The sequence below is a fragment of the Pleurodeles waltl genome, chromosome 11, assembly GCF_031143425.1.
Source record: "Pleurodeles waltl isolate 20211129_DDA chromosome 11, aPleWal1.hap1.20221129, whole genome shotgun sequence".
NCBI lineage: Eukaryota > Metazoa > Chordata > Amphibia > Caudata > Salamandridae > Pleurodeles > Pleurodeles waltl.
Window position 1 is genome coordinate 819308571 of NC_090450.1, and position 26238 is coordinate 819334808.

At 46.2% G+C, this 26238-nt stretch overlaps 1 protein-coding gene across 1 annotated transcript in view; it reads left to right on the forward strand.

Annotated features, from left to right (window-relative positions):
• Positions 1–26238, forward strand: part of LOC138266167 (SEC14-like protein 2) — a 157466-nt gene that overhangs the window by 27013 nt on the left and 104215 nt on the right. The window contains exon 2 of the mRNA XM_069214637.1: positions 13101–13176. Coding sequence (XP_069070738.1) covers positions 13101–13176 — 76 coding nt within the window. The remainder of the gene's footprint in view (positions 1–13100; positions 13177–26238) is intronic.

A 26238-nucleotide genomic window follows, 5' to 3' on the forward strand; every position in this document is an offset into this window, starting at 1 on the left:
TACCGCCGTGGCGGTTGGTGTGATACATTAGCAGTTTGGCTTCAGCCAAACCGCCAATGTCATAATATGGAGGAAAGTACCGCCAGCCTTTTGGCAGTACTTTACTCCATATTACCGCCGACCGCTTGGGGCATATTAACCCCATAATCTTCTATACTTTCAAGATGGCTGCAGCATTTCAAGATCCAGCATGCGCTTGAGCCTCTACATTGTGTCATGCAGAGTGCCAGCCATCTTAAAAGTACAGCAAGCATTGTTATACATACTTTAAATATGGTCTACGCACTCCATGATGCAATTTTACAACACATGTCACATAGAGCAACACAGCAACCACCCTGAAAAGCATAGAAAACAATGTTTTCTGTACTTTTAATACAGCTGGTCTCTGCTACTGGCTATGCAATTGCCAGCATAATTACAAAATCTGTGCCACTGGCAGAAACAATTTTATTGCCGGCACAACATTGGAAAATCAAGACAGATTTGGTTTGTCAGTGCTTTTTTGTTTGTGCTTGTTACTATTTTTTGGTGTCCGGGTTGCCCAGAAGGCATATGCATATACATATACATTCTGCTGTCTTCAATCTCGCTTGGACTCAGGTTATTTACTCTCTGAATTCACCCTTCATCCAGCCATCTTTGCATTTCCTCTTTATATTCTTATGTGCTGGACCTCTGCTTATACTGTTCTTGTGCTTCTTTTGCCAAGTCTAACCACACATATAAGCCCTCATTACGAGTCTGGCGGTCCTGGGAGCGCCAGACTTGCATTGGCGGTCGGACCGCTGCCAATTTCGCCGACCGCCGGCCTTTCGGTGCCGGTGATCTTAATCCACCAGGGCAGCGCTGCCTTGGGGATTATGAATACCCTGTCTGCTTGTTTTTACATGGCGGTTGCACCGCCATGTAAAAGCTGGCGGAGACTGGGTGCCGGGGGACCCATGAGGGCCCCTGCACTGCCCATGCATTTGGTATGGGCAGTGCAGGGGTCCCCATGGACAGCCCTGTTGCATTTTTCACTGTCTGCTTAGCAGACAGTGAACAGCGCAACGGGTGCTATTGCACCCTAGGCACCACAACATTGCCACGGGCCCGATTACGAGCCAACGTCAATGTTGTGTGCTGTTTCCCACTGGGCCAGCGGGAAACTCGTAATAGGGGCTGCAGTAAGGTCACCACACTGGCAGTGACCTGACAGCTGGAGTTTCGCAGGCAGCCTTTTCTGCCCACCAAACTCGAAATGAGGGCCATAGTCTCTCCAGTACCAGTGAAAAGCCTATTTGCACAGACCTTTTGTTTTCTCTCATGTGCTTTGTGATCATTTAATTTAGTTCTAATTCCTCGCGGTATTTTTTTCATCTGTTGCCATCTGTACCTATCGGTTTCTCTCCCATGCCCGGCTTTCTGTATAAATACACCTGGCCTGATTTTCAATTGTGCCAGCCAATGTATCAGGACCTTATATGAGTTTTATCAGAAAGATAAGAGGCTGGCTCTCCCTAAAGGGCCCCCTTAACCTTGCACAACAGCAGTTCCACTTCTTATCCCTACCAAAGGGCAGTGTTTCAACAAGTCTAGTCATCAGCCCTTTGCTAAAAACGTTTTCATTGAATTTTGTGTCTGGGTGTACACCCTCTAGCCACAGAAATGCAGGCAATACATGTCCACTCTCTAGGGAAGCTTTCTTAACCCCATTTTCTGCCATACTAAACTAGGGATAGCCAAAGGTATACCACTTTGCTCTCCAAATTAGAACCGTGAGTCAAACTTCAAGGATGAACATCAGAAAGACATCCACACCAGCCTTTCCAGAATCTCCTTCTTGGCTTTTGCAATAATTATTGTGTATGTTCTCTCAACTAACTCTGATCATTAAGGCACTGATTCTTTTGAGTGCAGGCTAAAGCTCTTGACATTCTCTTACATATACGTCCAGCCATCAACTTACACTTCCAACCCCTGATCTTCCAAAACCCTACAGCATAGGGTTAATAAGTGCTCCATAAATGTTATAATACAATACCCATGAATAAGAACTGTCTTTACAGAATGTAGTTTAGAGGTAGCCTAGGAGCAGGTAGACCTTTCGCCTGTTCTAGTGCCTATCAAAGTAGCTATTACAGTATTATCTCACATGCAAAAATGTTCTTTCTACGGTTAAGAATTTTCAGATTGCATGCTATTGCAAAAAAATACCTCTGTTTTCCCAAAACCTGCATAATATCTCTCCTCTCCCTTCTTACAAGTGAAACTCTTCATGCTTTTCAACTCCGCGTGTCTCCTCTTTCTAATCACAGCCTCCTTTGTCACCTGCTAGTTTGCTATAATCTTTATTTTTGAATTTCTGCCAATAGCCCTCATTTCATTCCAATTTTTCAAAAATCACGTCTTCTTGTTTAAAAAAATCATACCTGCAACCTAACAATACCAAATCTCCTCTATCTCATCTGTTAATCCCATCAACAATCTGCATGAACTCACATACCCCCACACTAATGATCACACCTAACTCCTTTTACTTTAAACCACCGCAAATAAACTGGAGAAAATGCATGAAATGGTTTGCATGAGAGCACAAGACTAATCCCAAAAAACACACGAATAACCAGTAACCTTAGATTCTGAAGAAGCTTCCTGCCCAACTTAAATCACTTCAATACCTTGTCAGTGGTAGTAAATGCTATATAAATGCAATTACAATACAATATACAGTATTACCCTCCTGGCCCACCATAATATCACAACACTTAGCAATTTGGCAGTCCATTGTAGTTCGTACAGGCTACATAACAATTCCCTTGACACTTTCACACTCACAACAATACAAAACTGTTATTTGTGATGCCTGTTGCCCAGTAGTGTACCAGTTAACAACAACAAACCACCCCTCACCAGCTGAAGAGGCATGGAGTAACTGAAGGGATCTGCCACATGCTGCTTGCCAGCGAAGGACTTTAATTTAGTTCACCACTGGAGATCCTAGCAAGCCACATGCTATGGCCGCTTTTGGCATCTCACGATGACAATCAGAAATGGGATGATGGGATGATATTAACAAGGTCTATCCCAACAGATCTCTCCTCCTTTTCTCCCTCCAGCCTATGCCTGCTCAGGGCCATAAATGTTAAAGGAAATATTTCAGAATGGACAACAAATGAAGTAACCAGTTAAGTGGACTATGGTTATAAAAAAAATGCCACATAAGGGACTTGTAGTGCTGCTCAAAGCTACTAGCTTACTGAAAAGCTATAAAGTGTGCATCTCTCGTACACTGCCTCATCCATCACATTGCTGATCGTTGCATACCACATGACAACCAAACCTCAGTGGTCATCACACATTACATGGAAACACTTCCCGCATAAGATCAAAACAAAGATAACAGACTTCCAACCACAGACCCTACAAGGTGCAGAATGCTACCCATGAGAACAAGTGCTTCAGTGCTACACATAGGAGTATTAAGAACTCTATAAAGGTTGCAGTGCAATATATTACAATAAAATGCAGGTGCTTTCATTTCTCCCTGTTGCAGGACAGGCCCAGGAGCTGTTGAGGACTTCTTAATTCTGAGCTCCAGGCAGATCTAATGAGGATTAGAGAATTACTTGCAATAATGTTTTTATTTAAGGTCTGATTTCACCATGGAGGAGTGACTAGCCAAGCCAGTTTCCTCCAAACTGAGCCGAGAGTGTTGTTCCAGCTTGTCACTGTCCTCAAACACCCTACAAAGGTGGGTGGCTGGACAATGATAAGTGTTCGTCCCAGGTAGTACCTGGGGCTCTGGAGAGCAGGCCTGTAGTGTACGCTACTACTGTGAGCAGGCTTGCAGTGGCGCTTTAAGAGTGTTTCGGGAGCCAAGGCCTTGCTAACACCAGAGGCACTGGAGGCATCAAAGTAGTGGGCCAAGGGTGGTGAACTGGGAGATAGAAGCTGCAGAAAGGGCTTGATAAGGGATTGGCAGGTGTTTTCTATCCCATCTAACGTTGCTGGAGGCAAGCAGTAGAGACAGTTTGTCTGGGTAGGAAGTAGGAGGGCCGCCATTGGACAGCTGGCTGTACTGTACGTTTCCTGTGAGCTAACATTTTTAGAATGTTTAATAACTCTTCCAGTTTGGTAGATGTCTATAGCTCCTTGCAGATGTGAGCCTAGCAATAGGTATGAGCTGCAAGAAAACGCTGTGAAAGGTTGCGTAGTGCGAGTTGTGCCTCTCAGGTGGACCTCAACCCTTGCTGGACATTATCCCAGATGCACTGATGGCTAACCGCCATAGCAGATACTGGAATTGCTTGACGTCAGGCGAGGGGCCAAGACCTTAATTGATGGACAGTGCAGCCAGGTGCACTGCCTTCATATATCACCTCAACATAAGGCACTATGTGCTCTGCCATGATTAGGACGGCTGTCTTGGCACCCTTTGTTATAATTAAGAGGCTGTGTACCCGGTACCACCTGTCACTATGGGCAAGCCGGCCTTACAGTTCAGGCTCATGACGCAGCAAGGTAGAGGTTTGCCCAGTTTTATAATAGTCGTTAAGAGGTGGAATAGGGTTTATATTAATTCAAGGGCCAATGATTTCTCATCTGGCATCTTGTCAAATACGTACTTTCTTTTCTCTCTGTCACCAGGATGGGGTCAAACTGTGAATGGTTTATTGAGAAAACACCCTGTAGTTCACCATTTTGTTGGTCTTTCTCACAGCAGTAGTAGATACCAAAAATCAGCTTACCAACCGTGACCAGCCAGGGATAGATTCATTTGACATTCTTGTGTAGTGCCGTTGCCCCATAGTCATTAGTGTACTTTACAATTATAACAAAAAAAACAAAAATATATATTCTTAATGTGTAACCAGTATCGTCCTCGGGAGATTGAGGTTTCTGAAAAAAGGGTTAGACGTATTACTTGTTAACATCAATGAACATGTGAGGCGTTGGAGGTTTGAATCTAAATCCTCGACAGTCGAATGCTACGATTCTGTGACGTGTTCACCGTAAAGATGCTTTTTCAGGTTCCTCTAGAAGAAGAGTACAGTTGTAGTCTCAACTGACTTGCAAGCTTTTTGCTGCTTCCTGTTTTGTGTTTGGTTTGAACTTGGATGGTTCTAGTAGTGGTGGTGGTGGGGGGTGCTTCTGGAGTTTCCGTATTCTCCAGATTATGTCTAAAGGCTGCTTAGATAATTGGGTCTACCTGATGCACTGTTTTGAGAGTTATTTATCCTATTTTTTATTGTGTCTTGGCCTCCAGTGTGAGCCAGTGGAGGTCATGTGAGATTGGTGTACTGTGGTTGAATTTCTCTTTGTGATTGATCTTGTTGTCTCATGGAGTACAGCTTTGATGCGGGGAAAGGTATATGGTCAGGGTCCAAGTTAATATTGCCTTGTCATCAGGTCTAGAGATGATCAGAACATGTGCTGCGATTCACAAATTGTCCTGCCATAAAAGGTTTGTTTTCTTGAAGACGTGTAGACAGATGGTAGTTGGCTGATTGTGTTATTGTCTTCACTTATACAGCTCACTTCTCGCCTTAAAGCATGGGAAAACTTAGTGTTGGCCATAAGAGTGGCTGTGACACCTCACCTCTGCACCCTTAGTTGTAGAGTGGGCGAGTTCATTATTTGACAGTATAAAGCAAAAGCTCTGGGTCCTGTAAGAGTGTGCGTAAGACAAATGTTATATACAGTCCACTTTCACAGGATGAACTACAGGGCTAAGAGTTAGTTGAATACATCTCTTAGGAAACTGCATTTTAATATAACTGAAGCCAACAAGAGTCTCCCAATACCAATAAACGCTTGAAGCAGTTAAACACTACAGTCCGAACTAGGGCACCCTCGGAGAGACACCAAGCATGTCATGTGGTTAGGTGAGCAGCGAACAAAATCAAAGGAATGCTGGTAAGTGATGTGACAGAGATCCAAAGGGAGGATCAAATAAGAAGTTAGTAAAACATTGATTACACTTGCAGAATAGAATAAATACTAATAGAAGTTGGTGGCTCGACAACCGTCTATGGAGGAGAGATCTAGACAGGAATTAGCAAAGCCAAAAGATAGGCAAAAACGTGGCACCAAATTTGGGGGCTGCCTTGGATGCCAAGGAGTGTAGGAAGGTAATCACCACATCAATGGGGCTCCCACTTAAGTGCTTGCTGGAGACTTAGTGGTGGAGACATGAAAATAAATAGTTATGAAGACACTTTTGCTGGAATATCTTGGAACTTGTTATTTCAGTATCCAAATTGCGTCTTTACTGACAACGGTTCAAAGTAGGGACATATGTCCCAACACTCACCCTTCTACCTCTCTAAAAGAATTCAGGTCAAAGCTACAGTCTTGTCTAGTGTCATCTTACTACAAGTTATCACAATATAAGGACGCAACAGCCACCAGAGTATTACTGCATTTTCACACAGTTCCTTAACAATTTGCTACCAAATTGTTAAGGAACTGTTAGAGAGTAGGGCCTTCATACAAGAGTCTGGAGACACTCAGATGGGATGAAAGTTCTTTAAGTTATGTCAGGTCCTTAGTTTACAGCAACATCAATGAATTCCTGTCAGGGCTCCGTTCTTCCTCCAACTGTTGTGTCTCTTGACACACACACACAAACACAACATCATTTGCACTCAGCGTTCCAGACACCACTCTGACATTCTGTGAATGGGACACGCAGGAAACACTACATGAGGGTCTCGCAGGCATGCCTAAAGAGAGAATGTTGTGGTGAGTCGTGGAAGGGGATAGGAGAGAGTGAGTCCTGGAAGGGGATGGGAGAGAAGGTTCTGTTGAGTCTTGGAGGGGGATGGGAGAGAGCGAGTCCTGGAAGGGGATGGGAGAGAGCGTTCTGGTGAGTCCTGGAAGGGGCTGTAGAGAATGTTCTGGTGAGTCCTGGAAGGGGCTGGAGAGAATGTTCTGGTGAGTCTTGGAAGGGGCTGGAGAGAATGTTCTGGTGAGTCGTGGAAGGGGATGGGAGAGAATGTTCTGTTGAGTCTTGGAGGGGGATGGGAGAGAGTGAGTCCTGGAAGGGGATGGGAGAGAGTGAGTCCTGGAAGGGGATGGGAGAGAAGGTTCTGTTGAGTCTTGGAGGGGGATGGGAGAGAGCGAGTCCTGGAAGGGGATGGGAGAGAGCGTTCTGGTGAGTCCTGGAAGGGGCTGTAGAGAATGTTCTGGTGAGTCCTGGAAGGGGCTGGAGAGAATGTTCTGGTGAGTCCTGGAAGGGGCTGGAGAGAATGTTCTGGTGAGTCGTGGAAGGGGATGGGAGAGAATGTTCTGTTGAGTCTTGGAGGGGGATGGGAGAGAGTGAGTCCTGGAAGGGGATGGGAGAGAGTGAGTCCTGGAAGGGGATGGGAGAGAAGGTTCTGTTGAGTCTTGGAGGGGGATGGGAGAGAGCGAGTCCTGGAAGGGGATGGGAGAGAGTGTTCTGGTGAGTCTTGGAGGGGGATGGGAGAGAATGTTCTGTTGAGTCTTGGAGGGGGATGGGAGAGAATGTTCTGGTGAGTCTTGGAGGGGGATGGGAGAGAATGTTCTGGTGAGTCCTGGAAGGGGATGGGAGAGAGTGTTCTGGTGAGTCTTGCAGGGGGAGGTGACCAGCAATAACAGGAGGGGAAGAAGATGCTGAGAAGAGAAGTGGTGCTGCTGTGCAGCCAGGCTGAGCTAACATGGAGGTGGATTGTGCCTGCCACCGTCACCGAAGACTGGAACCGGTTCTGGAGCATCCAATAGTCAGACAGGAGATGACACAGCAAGCAGACAAGAAATAGCAAGTGTGTGACATGCTTGGCCCCCACGGAGGATACCAAACCTCTGCATGTGTGTGGGTGCTGTTCCTTAATGACTTGTTACTATAACGTTAATTCTTCTTAGGGATGAATTATAAATATGCTTAACAGGTAAAACATCATGTTATTACCATTCTACACCCTTTCTTTTATGTAACTGTTTAACTCATCTCAAAATTACATCAGTTCATTATTCACTTTCTTTACCCATCAAGCTGCATTAAAACCATTAATTCTTTCATAACTCACATTGTGCTTGTAGTTTATTCGGGGGCAAGACACCCTTATTTCATTGTCCTTATTAGCACCATGAGGTGCTTTTCAGGAAATAAAGATTAGTTTCTCCTTTTTGTTAAAACATCAAAAAGTCTCTTTTATAGTTCATTACCCCCTTTTTGATTCTCTGGTATTATATTGTTTATGAGTTTTGGGCATATTTTTTACTGTCTTCATGAGGACATATCACAAAAAAATGTGTTCCCATAAAAACAAATAAATCCTATCTCATTGATTTGGTAAGTGCACACTATTTGTTTAATTGGTTTGATTGACAAATTAGTTTGATTGTTTATCAAATGAAGACTACAAGTGAGCTATTATGTAACAATCTAATTTGGAAAAAAGGTGCATTCTACTTTCCACTCTTACATCATTTTAACCTTAGGGATGTAGTACATGCCAGGCTTGGGATTGAACAATTACTAACAAGGCCCTAGGCAGCCTGCTTAGAGAAGGAAGCGAGGCTGCAGTTGGAAGTCGCCGGGGACAGTCCTATCAGGTAATCCACAGGCCAGGCACTGCATGTGTGCTACCTTCCTTCAGCCTCAACGGTAACATAGTTAGGATAAGGACAGCATTGCACTGCATTATGCTTGTTCTTGTATAACTATAAAAGAACAAGCATAATATAAAGTACATTAAAGAGAAATTACTTTAAAAAAAAAACATCATTAAGAACAGGATCATGCTATGTGCCAGCACACCTTGTAATTCACCCATCTTCCACATGGGTGACTGTGCACAAAAGTAAAATGAATAGCAATTAAAGTGCTCCAGTGCAGTACATATACAATGAATTATGCACTTGAACTTAGAAGAGAGCTAGAAATCAATGGACTTGCACCAGAGTAAGTCAGTTTTTAAAATTGCTCCTGCAGAATAAAACACAGCATAGTCAGGCAACATCCGGAGGAAATAAAGTGTAGGCTTATACTGATAAAAACCACGAGTTTTAAGAATTGGTACTAAATATTTACATCGAAGTGGTTGATAAAATTTTAAAAAATAAATAAAAAGTGAGCCAGAGTTTGGAGGAAAGGTTCATCGCATGGGCAAAGTAAAATTGATCTAAAGGAAAGCAGAGATTACGTCTAATAGTCTCCATGTGGAATTTCGTCGAGTACCCTTTCCCAAACTTTGTTTACGTATGAAAGATACGGTTCAACACCGGCAACAGTCTGAATGCTAACCAGCTCTTTCAAGTTGGGCTTCATAATAGCAGGGAGGGTTTCATAATCTCCCTGGCCTCCCTTCTAGCGACTACCCACCTCAGGTAGAGCTCCTTAATCTTACTGCCTTCCCCTTTCTGATGGACGGAATGCGGAACAAATCAAACATCACCTCTAGTCACAGATCTGGATTTAATCCACCCACTGTCTGAGCACCATGCTACCCCAGTTTGGACCCAGCCATATTCAAGCGAGCAAAAAAAAATGATGGATTAAACCCAGATCTGTGGCAGGGGGGTGAATGTTTGATTTGGTCTGATCCTGTTAGAGGTTGGGATACTGGCTCAGTTGATGTGTTCAGAAGACCTGTGTGGATTTGGATTTACCAATAGCCTGATACTCCTGCGCAAAAGAGGTGGCCCAGCCTGTTTTGGATAATGATGGGCGAAGACACGCGTCCGGGCATGTACCGCACTGCGGTGGGGGCCCGCTGAATAATAGCACCCGCTCAGTGTGTATCAAGATGGCTCTGCCTTCTGGGAGCAGAGGAATGTTGGGCCTTAGAGTCCTGACCCCAGCACTGGAAGAAAGGGTGATCCACGCTGCGGTGTGTGGGCCTGCAGGATATGAGCACCCGGCACAGTGTGAACCAAGATGGCTCCTGGGTCAGAGGAATTCTGGGGCTTAGCTGAACACTTCTAAGTTCCTTCATGACATCGCCCTCTTCCACATTTTAGATCTCAGGGCAGACAGCGCCGTTTACAACAACCTATGAATCTGTGTACGCAGTCAGGTCTCAATCCTACTTCATAACCGCCATCCACAAACTGCGCTGTGAAAACAGCAACCCTCGCTTCTAGAGCCCTGATTAGGAAAGAGCTCACGTGGGGAAACGAATGAAGCACACGTTAAGCCATAGAATTTGGGCCAGAGGAGTGGGTGAATTTCGTGAAGGTGGTTGACGGAAGAAGGAAAAGCTCTTCAAAGGAAGTATAGTTTGTGCCAGAACTGGCTTCCAGCAGTAGAGCCAGAGGACAAAATATCTAACAACAGATGCAAGTAAGAAATCGCAGGTGAGGCCACAAACTGAAAGTCACACCCAACAGAAGCTATGGTAATAGAGTAAAAGCAAATATTTGTCATGTTTTGCCATTTGTATGAACACACTTTGCCATTAGTATGGCCTTGAAGCACCATTGGCTGTCAGAGGGCGCCTCTGCATGTGCGTCCGAGGTTTTCATTGCAAACTGGAGTTGAAGTCATTCAGTGATGAAGTGTTCTGTACATTGTTTCCTGGTCCGTCCCTGGTTGGGTGGGGAGTCATCTTAAATTACCTTCTGGTTGGGTGTGTGAGAAGTTTGTAACATGCTCTTAGCCCAGTAGTTAAAGATTGTCTAGGTCTGGTGTAGCTGGCTTTGTGGATGTTTGTGCGCGGTGCGCCTTATTTTGGGAGCAACTTGACAGGCAACTGTCGAACGTATTGCTGTTGCGTTGGGTTTATATGAGATATGTGTGAATGAAATGTTGGATGTGTGTGTGGTTTTACAGTGGCTAGTGTTTCCATTTAGTGCTGCGCATATATGGATTAAACGGGTGTAATCACGGCAGTAGGTCACGCCATTAATCCAGGTGGAGACTTTTATGGGGTAGGTATAGCCTTCTGCTCTACATTTACAGCAAACGAGCACGGTTACAGCTCAACATGAGCAGATTTCGCCTGCCCTGCTTGGGAGGAGAGCGAGCAATTCTGATCAGGGGCTTGTGCCCCAAGCCCCTCAAAGCTTAGTGCCTAAAACCCTAGTCATGTTCGTATCTCCTCATGACCTGGAGGCACACGAGGCACGCTGCTATAACCAAAATACTGTGGTCCACCTCCTATCATCCTGCTGCTCTCAACCCTCCCTCCATGGAGGGCAGATCAGATGGGCATGAAGGTTGTTTTTTGCAGTGTGCCCGTATCGATAAGTCTCTGGCATTGCGAGATATGTGTGTGCTCTTTCTGTAACAAGACATTGTGAAACCTGTGTGTGTGTGTTTGCGTGTGTGCGCTTGCGGACAGTATAAGGGGCCTTCCGACATTGTGAATTGTTTGTGTGTATACGCGTGCTTTCCGTAGCGGCCTAGCGGGGTCCTTAGAATGGAGCTGTGCTTGTGTGTGTGCGTGCTCTCAGTTCTGAGACTCTGGGCCAGATGTACAACCATTTTGATTTGCGACTTGCAATTTGCGATTTTTTGCAAATCGCAAATTGCGAGTCGCAAAATGCAATGTTCAACAGTGTCAGCCACATTGTTTGCGATTCGCAAATGTGTCGCAAGGGACCTGCCTCATCAACATTCATGAGGCAGGTCGCAATTTGCAACCCTTTTGTGAATGGCAACAACTATTACAGAGATGGTGGCTTGCTGGGGTCAGCAGACCACCATGTCTGTGATTGCTTTGTCAATAAAGCAATTTAAAAAAAAAGCATCCCGTTTTCCTTAAAGGAAAATGGGATGCATTTAAAAAACAAAAATGAAATGTTACCTTTTCATTTTTTCAGAGTAGGCAGTGGTGCATGGGAGCACTGCCTGCTCTGAAACAATGTTGGCGTCCCCATTCATACAAAGGGGAAGAGGTTCCTTGGGGACCCCTTCACGGTTGTGAATGGGTTACCACAATTTGAAATTTGTGGCAAGTGCGATTGTTTTGCAACCGCATTCACGGTCGCAAGACAATCATACATGGGCCTGCGAGTCACAATTGGCAAGGAACGCCCTTGGCACGCCCCTTCCTAATTGCAAGTCACAGTTCCTATTTTGCGAGTCAGTAACAGGATAATGACCCGCAAAATATGGATAGTACATGCAACAAGGCCATTTTGTGGTCGCAAAAAGCGAATTTCATACTTTGCGACCACAAAATAGCTTTGCACATCTGGCCCTTTGTGTGTACGTACGCTGTTTGCAGCAGGGGTTGTCAGACAGTGGGAAAGCTGTCTGTCTGTGGCAGGGGCCCTCAGAGCTGACAAGTGAATGCTGTATGCGAGTCCTTCAGCAGGGACTATGGGCCAGATGTAGCAAGGCATTAGCGCCTCGCAAACGGTGAAAAACGCAGTTTGCGAGGCGCTAATGCCCGCATGCGATGCAGAAACACATTTTGCGAGTCGGAACCGACTCGCAAAATGTGTTTCCGACTCGCAAATAGGAAGGGGTGTTCCCTTCCTATTTGCGACTCGCACCGCGATGTAAAGTCGCAAATCAACTCGCAGTTACCATCCACTTGAAGTGGATGGTAACTCATTCGCAAACGGGAAGGGGTCCCCATGGGACCCCTTCCCCTTTGTGAATGATCACAAAATTATTTTTTCAGAGCAGGCAGTGGTCCTAAGGACCACTGCCTACTCTGAAAAAAACCGAAACAAAAGGTTTCGGTAATTTTTTCTATTTGCAGCTCGTTTTCCTTTAAGGAAAACGGGCTGCAGATAGAAAACAAAAACTGCTTTATTTAAAAGCAGTCACGGACATGGTGGTCTGCTGTCTCCAGCAGGCCACCATCCCCGTGAGTGCCCAGACTCGCTATGGGGTCGCAAACTGCGACCCACCTCATAAATATTAATGAGGTGGGTCTTTGCGACCTCATAGCGAGTCGCAGAAGGTGTCTGAGACACCTTTCTGCATAGCAAATTGCGAGTTGCAAATTGCGAGTCGGAAGGACTCGCAATTTGCAACTCGCAATTTGCTTTCTACCTACATCTGGCCCCAAGTGACTTTGACCCCCTGACAGTCAGTGGTACTAGTTTAATAGTTTTTGATGTGGTTCTGGCTCTAGAGTTTGTAACCTTGGACAGCCCTTTCTGCACATTTATCCCTGCACTCTCTGTCTCCTTAGTTCCGTGAGAATATCAAGGATGTGCTGCCCGGACTCCCAAGCCAGGACGATTCTTACCTCTTGCGATGGCTCAGAGGTAAGTAAGCATTTGAGTGATGGGTGGTGTGTGTTGGGGGTTTGGGCGGGTGGTGGAGTTGCGCCGGCTTTGTGTGATAGGAAGCTGGGGAGTCCCAGAGCGATTTTAAAAGTTGGAGGGTGTAGCAGTGCTTACTGTCTCCCCAGAGATGATCATTTATCATTATTAATATTATTATTACTTTGTTAAGCCCACGACTACCCGAGGGGGTCCTGGCGCTGAGCTAGCAGTTAGACAGATTGTACCTACTCGATTAATTAAACAAATGTGTTTTTAAGGCCTTACAGAATTTCAACAAATTCGGCTCAGGCCTTAGCTCAATGGGTACCGTGCTCCATGGTTGGGCAGTAACTACTGACAAAACGCGTCCACCAAGTCTTGTTTTGTGAAACTTAGGCACGATCATTAAATTAAGCGAGGCTGAGCGGGCCATCCTAGCGGGGTATACTTTTTAAACAGGGGAAAATAGCATTCATAAACAGAGCTGAAAAAATACTTTATGACTGAGGCAGAGGGCCTTGAACCAGCGTCTTTTCCCCATAGGGAGCCAATGAAGTCTTTTGAGATGCTTAGAAATATTCTCAGATCTATCAATCAATCAATCAATCATAGTATTTATAAAGCGCGATATGTACCCGTCAGGGTTTCGAGGCGCTGAGGGGGGGTTGGGGGGGGGAGCGCTGCTGGTTTAGCGGTCGAAGAGCCAGATCTATGGAGACCAAGTACAAGTCTGGCAGCAGCATTCTGGTTTAACTTCAATTTCTGTATAAAATAACGTGGAACCCTCACAGACAATGAGTTGCAGTAAGGCAGCCTGCTGTTAATCAATGTTTGAATCAACAGTTGCCTAGATGACTGTGGAATAAATGGTAAAATCTTTTTGAATTCCTTCATGACCAGGAAGCGGGTGGAGGTAATTTTTATTTATTTTTACCTGTGGCTCAAGTGACATTTTAGTATCAAATATCACTCCTAGGTTATGAGCCGTTGTAGTTGAATCAGGACACGATACTAAAGTTTGGGGCCACCAAGAGGAGGACCAGTAGGAAGGAATACCTCTGTTTTATCTAAATTTAGATAAAGGGAGGTAGCATTCATCCTTCAATCTGCGTTTGCAAATCGTCAAGATTTCCTTCCATCTTAATAATTATTTGGGCATCGTCAGCAGAACCATGAAACTGAAAACAAAAGAGGTTATCAGCTTACCTAATGGAGTAGCATAAATGTTAAAAAGTGTGGGACTGAGAGGGACCCGTGTGGGACTCCACAGTAAAGATTTTTAAATATATAGATAAGCTTCCTTACCGCTTATATCCAGCACCAAGACCTATCAAACTCCCTGCAAGATGTTCAAGTAGACACGGGAAAGACAAAGGTCTCTGCAGTGAGGGAGGGCACGTCTCGGCACACAAGAAATCTGGGCCTATAGAGGATGAGCTTCGTGTCTGACAGGCGAGCAACATTTTGTAGTGTAACTCGAGCTGAGATCATGGGGGTTCTATCGAAACTCCTCGCCCTTAGGAAGAAGTGATGACTTATCAAAATCTACACAATGACATTGTCACCCAATTTTACTGGTACCCTACCCTCTCTTCTATGCTCTCCTCTTTTGCTTCTATTACACTGTTAAGCTATCACTCCTGGTTCCATGGATTCTCATAGAACATGGGGAGTTCCACAGCAGTGGAAACTTCTGAACCCCATGGTTCCTCACACTAGACAAAGCTCTGCTAAACTGTGTCTTCATGATTTTCTCACTTTATTACACCATTATTGCTCCCAGCACTACATCTTTATAGGTTCCACACTTCCTTATCTCATAAAGTGCTCCTTGGTACTGTATCTTCATGAGTCCACACCTACTTGCACCAGGTGTATCTCCCCAGTACTACATCCTCATCAGTTCCACAGTTTCTTAAATCAGGCATAGCTCTTCGAGTGCTGCAACCTCATCGGTTTCCTTACACCAGGCACATCTCCCATTCTACCACTTCCCCACAGATCCGAGTCCCTTAGATCAAAATACCCAATGTAGTGCAACATAATGCACACACTTGAACTTGACCGTCCCTTACAATAGATATAGCTCCCTTAATATTGCACTCTGTGCATCCCACCATTCTTTACAACAGCATAGCTTCCCAATAATTCACCCCGTGTCATTCAGTGGTATTGGCTTGAAATGTGAGTGTGTAGTGGAGGATGATGTATGAATGTTGGTGCGTGCATAGAATGCACACTGGTGGGAAATGCTGTAATGTACATTGAGTGGATGCAGTCAGCTGAGAGTTGGCGGAGTGCTGGTGTGGTGTTTTCTACTCATTCCTTTGTGGAATAAAGGTTTTCTTCTACATGATTGCATCCCATTTCCTTTGTTAACCCGCACCTTGTTAATATACTCAATCACAGGAGGCAGAGCTCAGCACGCTATCTTAATCGTTACTAACCTGCCTTCCACCAGACAGGGCTCTTCCAGTACTGCAGCATCCTGGTTCTATACTTATTTTGATCAGACACAGCTCTTCCACTATTGTACCTAAGTGGATCCTACAAGTTCTTAGAGAGTTCATAGCTTGCCTAGAACTGTACCCCAAGGAGCCCATTATTCATTACACTAGGCAGACGTCAAACAGTGCTGCTCCACATTAGGTCCCACAAATATTTACGTCAAGCAAATCTTCTCAGGTATCACAGCCTCATGTCACATCACAGTTTTATGTCAGAGTTCCTCTGCCCCTACAGGATCTTGGCTTTCACACTTCATCATAGTAAACACTGCTCCCTGTGTTCTTTACCTCAGTGGGGCAACCACTTGTGGCACCATGGATAATTGCCCAGTACTGCGCCCCTATGACTCTTACAGTCTCTTACATCAACCGAACTACCCCAGTACTGCACCTTGGTAGGTCCAATGCGTCCTCCCACGAGGCATACCTCAACCCTTTCCTGCGCCCCTATTTATTTGTAGTTTTGTATTGTATGCACAAGGCCCAGAGAATGTCACAGCCCTGTACAGAAATTAAACACTCGATATTAACATAAAATGTTGACGATTAACCCAGAACAAGGATGGAATGCAACTATATTTACAAGAACCACATAACTGAAAAGTAGAGAAGCAATCAAAGACCTTTATATGGAGGGATATATAGTGAGCAAAGAGGTTACAGAAGCGTGGACAATATTTGGAATGTATATGAAACGTAAATGTTAAATTATTCAGAAACAGCTGAGTGCTTCTGATTTAAAGAAAAGACCCAGATAGGTTGTGGCCCCTGCTCACATCAAGGCCCATTCACGAGTTGGCCCCTCAATAGAACATGACTTCATCGATAGTACAACGTGATTAAACACACCAGTTAATGTTGCTGTAGATTTAAATTTCTTACCCAGTGAAGATTTTAAACATGTGATCTAGGACCAGATGTAGGAAGCCTTTTGCGCCTCGCAAACTGCGAAAAACGCAGTTTGCGAGGCACAAAAGGCTAAACGCGATGCACAACCTCAAATTCGAGTCGGTACCGGCTCGCAATTTGAGGCTGCGACTCGCAAATAGGAAGGGGTGTTCCCTTCCTATTTGCGACCGCATCGCCATGCTGAGTTGGTTTGTGACCGCGAACTCGCAGTTACCATCCACTTGAAGTGGATGGTAACACATTCGCAAAAGGGAAGGGGTCCCCATGGGATATCCTATGGACCACTGCCTACTCTGAAAAAAACGAAACTAAATGGTTTCGGAAGTTTTTCGTTTTGCAGCTCGTTTTCCTTTAAGGAAAACGGGCTGCAAAAAGAAAAAAAAAATGCTTTATGTAAAAGCAGTCACAGACATGGTGGTCTGTTGTCTCCAGCAGGCCACCATCCCTGTGAGTGCTTTGACTCGCTATGGGGTCGCAAACTGCGACCCACCTCATAAATATTCATGAGGTGGGTCTTTGCGACCCCATAGCGAGTCGCAGAAGGTGTCTGAGACACCTTTCTGCATAATATTTTGCGAGTTGCAAATTGCGAGTCGCTGTGACTCACAATTTGCAACTCGCAAAATATTTTTTTGCTACATCTGGCCCTTAATCTCTAAATCTTGAAGATTATAAAATGACAACTCCGTGCTGACTTGAATACCATAGCTACATCTCATCTGATTGAAAGCAGCACTCCGTGCTCCAGCTGCCTAGTCCATGAAACCAGAGTTATGACTATAGCAAACCAATCCTGATCTCCCTGAACTGGCAACTGGTCGAAGCTATTATGTGCATTATCCATGAAATTCTCCATTCTGAAACCAAAGTTACCTAACAAATGAAATAGGGAGGGCATAAGCTGTTACATATCCCAGGTATTCTATATGCTTTAATACCCTGACCCTCAAACAGTTCTCCTCAGGAAGTGCCCCTAAGTTGTGGGATTCTATCCGGTTCACTGTCAGAACAAACCCCTTCTACAAAATCTTCATGAGTGAAATGAAAAGGCTAATTCCCACACAAAAATCCTAATTTAGAGTTGTTCTCCTTTGGTTAAGGAGTTTATGTGGGCTTGGAGATAAATATTTTTGACCAGCATGAAGCCCAGTGATTTAGTAAATGTGTTACAGTATGCCTTAGAGCAGGCAAAGCCTGACAGTACTGCAGCCTCAAGAGTGCCATGCCCCTTTCCACCGTGTGGAGTTTTCACAGCGTGTAGCCAAATGCGTCCAAAACCTACGGATGCTAAGATACCCTCTTCATAGACAGTAACATCTTGGGTCTCACACTACCAGTTGCTCAAATGGGATCCCCTAAGTGCGGTTGACTAATTCACTTAACACTCACTAATGTTGTTTTGAGTTGTCCCTGAACTGTAGGATCACATTTTCACAGGGAAAGACCAAGATGACTTCTCCGTGTAACACATGTTCATGCCCGTTAATTTTATGTGGTGATTGACCTTAACTGGCCATTATATAACTACAGGTTCACGTGCCTTCACTAATTGATTCCAAGCAATAGTCCACCTGGTACTACGGATCATGAGTCCCGCACTTAAAAAGACAAAGCTAATAACTCCATGGTGTGCCAGCCTCATTAGTCCTATTCTGGCTTATATCTAGAGTAGTACGACTGGTCGCCCAAGGCAACTCCAAACCATTCAATCTCTTATTTGTTTCACATCTGACTGCATTCTCTCCAGATTCGTCTGGCTAAGCTCTTTGTTAACTGCAGCGCGGAAATCAGACTCTTTGCTTTTATTATTTTGTTCAGCAAGTCATCAGAAACAACATCTCAGTATCTGCAGAACCCACCTCACCTTTCACCCAGGCAGTACTCTTTCATAGTATAATATTCATTCAACAAACCGAGTAGCTTCCTCATAAGCCTACGCGCCTTACGCACTACATTACTAATGCCTTGAGACCTGTATTCTTATTAGCCTCCCCAGAAGAACCTTCACATGCGCATTGGTGGACTCTGCAGTGGGATCTAAATTCTCAGTGCAGCCAACATCAAGAGGCTCTCTCTGACCAGGTCCAGATATCGTAGAAGACTGCAAAAGACTTGCAGAGGTGGTTGCTTGACCGGGAGTGGATCAGTGGCCGGCCCCCTCCTTGCCCCAACCAGACCTGACAGTGGAGACCAATGCATTGCTTCTGGTTTGGAGCAGTCACCTTGTCTCAGAAAAGTCCCAGAAACGATAATGTTTTCAAGAGATAGGGTTGACCCCATACACTGGCAGATCTGGTGTTCTGTCTGGTTTTCAGAGGGTTACTCAAGTCCTAGATGTGTAAGTCTCATGGTCAATTGTGAAAACACCAATTCCTCTGTGTGATGAATTGTTTCTCTGAATTGGAAAATGTGTGCTTTGTTTAATGCTTGTCACAGTTTTGTTGTTGCAGGCATTGATCAAGAATCTGTGAGTGCTTCTTTTCTTTTACTTACTCCTTGGTATTTTAGACTGTTTATTGTAAGGGTGTTTTTAAGCATGCATTGCAGGTCTCACTGATGCAGGATCTACAATTTTTAGCAATGTTGTGCAGCTGCCATGCAATATGGCAGAAAGTAAAAAAAAGCTCTATGACATGTCAAACATTGGCTGTGCCATAGCCCTTTTTTGTTTTTACTTTCAGCTGTGGGGCATGAAAAAAAGTTAGAGAAAAAAAGTACTAGCTGTTTGTATCATAGTGTTTTTTCTGGTGGGAAGGGGCAAGGTGGGAAGGGCAATCAACAATGGGCAGGGGGAGTAAGGGGATTGGTGCAAGCAGTGATGTGGGGAGGAGGGATGAAGGGGAGTTTGGCAGGGGTAGGGTGCAAGAAACAACGACAAGGAGGGGTGGGGGGCAGACAAAACTACGATGGGGCAGCCTCACAAAATTTTAAAGTGCATATAGAATAAAGCAAATGGCAGTTAAGATCTTATGTGAATACTTCCTGGAAACAAAAATAAGTTTAATGGCACAGGAAATCAGATATTTTAGGGAAAAGACTGTAAAGGTTCAATAAATTATGACAAGACAAGCTAAACGACAAAAGTACCCCCAAAAGCACGACCAGTTGAAGGACAGACACTTGTGAAGGAAGCAGTACTATGACCATGCTCCAGGGAAGGAGCAAACACTTGGTAAGGAAGTAAAGCCAGCATTGGTTGACCAAAGACAATGAAGGAAATGAGAGTGATGGTGAAGCCAACCAATGGTAAGTAATGGGCAGGCTCTAAGCCCCTTGTAAGTAAGTAAACAAAATGTCTCAAAAGCGACAGCTTATTCGGTGTCTAAGGTGAGAACTAAAATCACTGTCTGCAACTTATCCCTTTGCTTTTGTATTTGTTTGGGTGTTAGTATCCTGAAAGGTATATAGTGCAGTGGTCTAAACAGTGCATGCTCACCATGCAACATCTCTTCCACTCTTCTTCTGAAGAGCTCAGTTGTGTCTCACTTCAACTACTTTCTCCAATAGCTAGTACATTTCTCCGTATGTCCTAGGTTTTCTTTAATTTTCTAAGTAGTTCTCTGGTCTCCCTTGTGATTTTTTCGATAACCTATCTCAATGTAGACATGAGATGTGAGAGATCACAACTGACATGAAACATTCGGAACTTCAGACACCTACTAAGTTAGCTAAGAGGTCCTTAAAGATGGAAGGCTGATTGTCCAATGATTTGCACACACAATTCTATAGGGTTGTCAAGTGCATTGAGAATGTCACAATTTGTACTAACTTTCATAACCTTTTATGGCAGGTAAGTTTGCAGACCCATTGCAACCCTTTAAGGCCATGTAGAAGCACACTCTCCTAGTGGTTTCTAGGTATCAAGCTTCCATTAAACCTGTGACATCAATTCTGCAAGCTAGCAGGTACCCCCTGTGACTCGAATGATCTTACCTGGCAGGAACCCCATTATGGCATCCAAGCATGTGTTGCTGGACACTTGATGCTTCCAGGTAGCAAGCAGTATAATTGTTATCTTGGCTTTAAGACAGTGTACTCGCAGCACCTTCTGTGACTGTCATTGTATACACTGTTGTTATCTGGTGGTTTGCAGACTAAGGGACTGATTATGAGTTGGTTGGTTAATTCCGTCCTGTGCGTAACCCCCTGTTTATGCACAAGTTCGAATTGAGTTGTTAGGTATTGAATTAATCTAGTCTTTATCGGATGCATTAAATAACTCAACCTTCCTTAAATTTCAGCAAGTCAAACGTGTTGAACTTTAAAAGGGGAAAAACCATACAGTATTTACTGTATCATGCAGATTTTGGTGTGATAATCACCAGAAACTGCATTTTATTCCCCAACAATTCATAATAGGTAGTACTTATCGCATTCTAGAAATAACGTACCCTGTGGTATTGTTATTTATCATGTGTGATAAATATCACCTACACCCGGAATTGCTTTAGGAGTTTACCTGTAATGTCTAGGCTGCATGTTAGAGGACACTAGTGTGCCCTTCAGACTTATTGTCAGAGTTATGGTTAATTCTTCTATATCCTGTGCTAATGGGTGTATCAAGAGACATCCAGTTGACATGTTGGCAGTTCCTTTATGACTTTAACATGTTGCATATGTTTTGGCTTTTCCCTAGTTGGCTTCCACGATATGTGCTGTTTGGACCATCAGTGAGTTCTAGACCATGAGTTGGAGTTTTGACTGCAAGGCAATTTCCAAAATTATGGATTGCAAAGGGATACTGAAAAAATCTCACAAGTGCTAGTGCCCCCCCTTCCACTGACTTCCGGGCCATGTGTTGGCAGTGTCTCCTATTGCAACTGGAATGCATCCTATAGGTTTATCAGATGACTTAAAGGCTGTTTTCTGGCAGTGCCCCTTGTTCTTGCACTGTGTTTTGGTGGAATCACTTGTTGCTTCCAGGCTATGTGCCTCTAGGTACTTTCTTGGATTACAAAGTTTGTGCTGTATTGGTTTTATTGTATTGGGAGCTCTGCCTTAACTTCCAAGCTATGTGTTTTCAGCACCTGGTGTCTCCTACAGCATGCAAATGTGTGTTCCTGTGCCCTTTGACCTTGTGCAGCCAGGAACTCCTTATTTCTCTGCCACAGCATCTTTGCTGCTATCCATGGACACTGAGTATCTCAGTCTACCTGTGGATTCATCAAAGAATCTTATGACTGGGAACTATATTACTGGCAAGAAAGCTTTTCTCCTTCCATGCCATGTCTGGGCCTCCATCCTGTGTGATTTCCAAACTGAGTAACGGGGCACTGCCTGTGGGTTTAAAGCAGTGCACTGGTGAGTACCTTTGTGGTATCCAAGCCAGGTATTACAGGAGTGTCCAACTGCTTCCAGTGTCTACGCCTTTTTGTCTGTCATGCTCATATTAAGGCCCGCACTGGCGGTGCCCCGTGGGTATGGCATGCAGAAGGTAACTAAAGTTTCTTGGTGTTAGGGTTATTTCATGAGATAGCTGCAAATACCAATACGGGTTGCTTGGTGCTCGGCTACATAGGGGTATTGTTTACAGCAGTTAGCAAGGGAGGAATTATGTTGGCCAGTGTTATTTCTACCAGTGAACACTTGGTAGGTGATGTCTTGGTGCTATTTAAAGATACTGTTTTTAGCAGTTAACACCCATTGGGGGTTGGCGTGGCCAAGCGGTTGAAAATGGCGCACGCCTAATTCTGCTGCTCCGGAGGGGCCGGAACTTTATCCTTCATTTATACCGTCCCCGGGGCAGTCTAAGCCCGGAAAGGAGCGGGGACCCAAGTGAGGGTGCTGGGCATCACCTGACCCCGAGACGAGCGCTCCTGGGGACATTGCCTGCCTCCGGCAGACTCCTGGGCCTTCGGACCTGCCGCCGCGCTGTCCTCGCGGACCGCGCCCTAGAGAGGACTGGTGCGCGCCCACCCCTGCGGCTGTGCGATGCTTCGGAGGGGCATCCTGGACCGGAGCCGGAGCCTGAGGTGACCCCACCGCCCTCCCGGGGCCCGTCGGTGAGTGAGGTGCCCACGCGGGAGCCACTGGTGAGAGGGGTGGGGCCGGCGGGATCGTGGCCCTTGCGGCCCCGCGAGCGGGACTTGAAGGGGTGTGCTGCTCTGGCCTGCGAGGCGATTTTGGGGACCGAGGCGGGGGACAACGAAGCAGGTTTGCCCCCCCTGGTGGAGGAGAACGCTGGGCATGGACCGGGGAGCGGAAAGCGAACAGGAGGAACCGCCTACCTTGCGGTAGGGCCTGTGGCGGCACCGCGTGGGAGAGGTGGGGCTGACTGGAGGCCGAGCCCTACCTGACGGACCCTAAGAGGAGAGGCATCGTAACAGGCCCAACGACATCCCAGGGGTGAGGGTACCCGGACCCTCCCCGGTGCGGATGAAACACGGGGAACTGAATTGTGACGGTCAGCCCCTGATTCAAGAGGAAGGTATAGTGGCATGGCGCTGCGTGGTGACTCGTTGGAGACAGATGGCATGGACTTGTGCACCCTTACAAAAGACCCACTGGACAGTGTCCTGTAACGTGAGCCTTGTTTACGGGACCCGTATCAAGCCCTGGGGCAGAGATTGCTGCGAACGGGTTGGTGATGCCCCATCGGGCTGACTGGGTGCGTCCCTAGGCCTCTGGTGAACTGGAGAGCGAGAACACCGACTCTGACGGGCCTGGGAGCCATAGGGGCCCTGGATAGCGCTTGGACTAGGACCTATTGAGCTGGTCTCTGGTTCGTCCCTTAGTAGAGCGGTCACCCACACGCCAAATGTCCCCTAAGAACCGCCACAGGACCAGAGATATGGACGGCGCTGCGGCTCCCGGTCACGGAGGGGGAGATGCACAGAGCCCACCGCAGACCCAAATGCAGGACACCCTAGATAAAATCCTTGGCGCGATTGAAGATACCAAATTGACACTGCAACACGACATCAATCAGGTCGCAGTTGAGCTGGGCCTCCTGAGGGCCGACCACCACAAGTTGTCAGACAGAGTGAAAGAAACAGAAACCACGTTGGCTGACATCGCAACAAAACAAAAAGACCTGTAAGCTGAAATGACGCACCTCAGGGACAGAATGACACGCCTAGAGCAAAGAGCAGAGGACGCAGAGGGGAGAAGTCGTCAGAATAATGTGCGTGTGGTGGGACTCCCGGAGGGGACCGAGGGATCGAATATGGTAAAATTCCTCGAAAAATGGCTGAGCACTGTAGTGGCGCCAGATGGGCTGACCCCCTTCTACCCTCTGGAAAGGGCACACCCGGTGCCCTCGAGACCCTTGGCTCTGGGCAGGCCCCCACGGGTGGTGATCGCAAGATTACTAGACTACAGAGACCGGGACATACTACTGCAAAGAGCATGAGAGGAAGGCCCGTTCAAGGTGGCAAATGGCGAAGTCACACTCTTTCCGGATTTTACTGTAGAAGTACAAAATAAACGAGCATCTTATATCGCAGTCAAAAGAGCCCTAAGGAATGAAGGCATTCAATACTCACTGTTATACCCAGCCAGACTGAAGGTAATACTAGACGGTAAAACTTCATTTCCTCAGTCCCCTGAGGAGGCATGGGAATTACTGGAAGCCCGTGGAGTACAGACGGAGCGGCATGTGAGGGGAGGACCACTTGGGAGAGGATCACTTCGACCCCCCCGGGGGCCACGTACCCGAAGTCGCCACCGGGGGGCACCCTCTCCCGAAAACAAAAAGAGAGTGGCAGAAGAGCGGTATTGGAGGCAGCGGCCCGTATGAGTGGAGAAGGGTCCCCTTTGGAGTGCTCTGGAGGAGAGTCAGACGAGACCGTGATGTCGTCGGCGGGGGGCTTGAACAGCTACGAACAAGCACCAATAGTTACCCCACAGACTGCAGACGAACTTTGACCCCCAAGGCTTTTCTGGACAATCCCGGGGCGGCTGATCCTGATGTACGAGAGGCCCCTCCGTGCAGGGCCACCCCCCTACTAGAATCTCGCCTGTACAAGTAGACTGGCGAGAACAGCAACCAAAAGTTGACACAAGTTGCACTGTTGCACAGGTTTGTCTGTTATGGGCAGCCTACTGTTTGATAGGTGCCCTGGGGAGGGGGAGTTGGGAGAAACAGTTACGAGTTAAGATGGCAAGGGGTGGTGAATGGTTTGAAAATAGTGGGACTCCATTACTGAACAGGGGAGAGCTGAAAGTAAAAGGGGTAAAGTGCAACCGGGTTAAATTAATGAAACTCCAAAATGGCAGAATACAACTTCTTAACGTGGAACGTTAGGGGGATGGGGTCACCGAATAAACGACGCAAAATACTGGCTTACTTAAAAAGGAGGAATATACAGGTGGCAATGTTGCAGGAGACCCACCTGGCAGTAGGGGAACCCGAGAAACTAAGACGGAGATGGAGGGGGCGGGTGTACGCAACAGAGTACTCAGCATTTGCGAGAGGAGTAATGATCTGGGTTCGAGCAGGGGTCCCGCTAGAGGTTGAAGCCTCCAACATAGACCGGGAGGGGAGGTTTGTGATTCTGGAGGGTAGATTGCACGGTAAACCGATAGTTCTATGCTGCATGTATGCCCCTAACCAGGACCAGATCCCCTTCCTAACAAAACTCTCGAGCCACCTCACCCGTCAAAGGAGAGGAGAGCTCCTGATCGGAGGGGACTTCAATAGTATACTAGATGTAGACCTGGATAGATCTACCCTTCCGCTGCAGGGTGCAATGACAAGTAAGATAGCCGGGAAGCTCAGTGAATGGTTGAATTTATGGGGACTATTGGATGTCTGGCGGGAGCACCATCTGCACGACAGGGACTACTCATTCTACTCGGTCTCCACCGACTCCATACCAGAATTGACAGGGTGGTATGTACAGCAGACCTTAAGCGGGGGATGACCCACTCAGAATATTTAGGTCGCACATTATCTGACCATAATCCCCTGCTAGTAACATGGAGAGCGACAGAGGTTAGGCCCCCCATACCGACCTGGAGACTAACTCCGTCGGCGCTTGAAGACCCAGCATATAGAGACATCCTGAGGCAGCACCTGACTGACCACATTCAAACTAACAACGGATCCACTGCCACTAGAGCAACCGAATGGGAAGCCCTTAAGGTGGTAACAAGGGTTTTTTGTATGAGACAATCGGTCAGAATTCGTCGAACACTCGAAAGAGAACTGACCAGACTAGAGAAGATAATACATGAGAAGGAACTGAGACAGGGGGCGGACACAACAGGGAATGGAGAGTACAATCAGGCAAGAAAGGAACACTCACAGACCGAAGAACAACTCAGATGCCACCATACACAAAAATATTTCGCCTCCTTACAGTCAGAAGAGGGTAGGTCTGGGAAAATGCTAGCATGGTTGGTAAGACCGGGGGGGAGAGGCCGAGCCCATAACGAATGTACTAGATAAGGAAGGGATAGGCAGAAGTGGGCCATGTACAGTGAATAACGCCTTCAAAGAATACTACACCTATCTCTATGCCAAGCCGGAGGAAATTGGCACGGAAGTCTTTGATAATTACTTACGGCAGATACCCGTGCCAAGCCTGACGGCTGAAGATAGGGCTTGCTTGGGAGGCCCAGTAACACTGTTGGAGGTTAGCGAAGCCATAGCGCAACTGGCCCCTGGGAAGACCCCTGGGACAGATGGCCTCCCCATGGATTT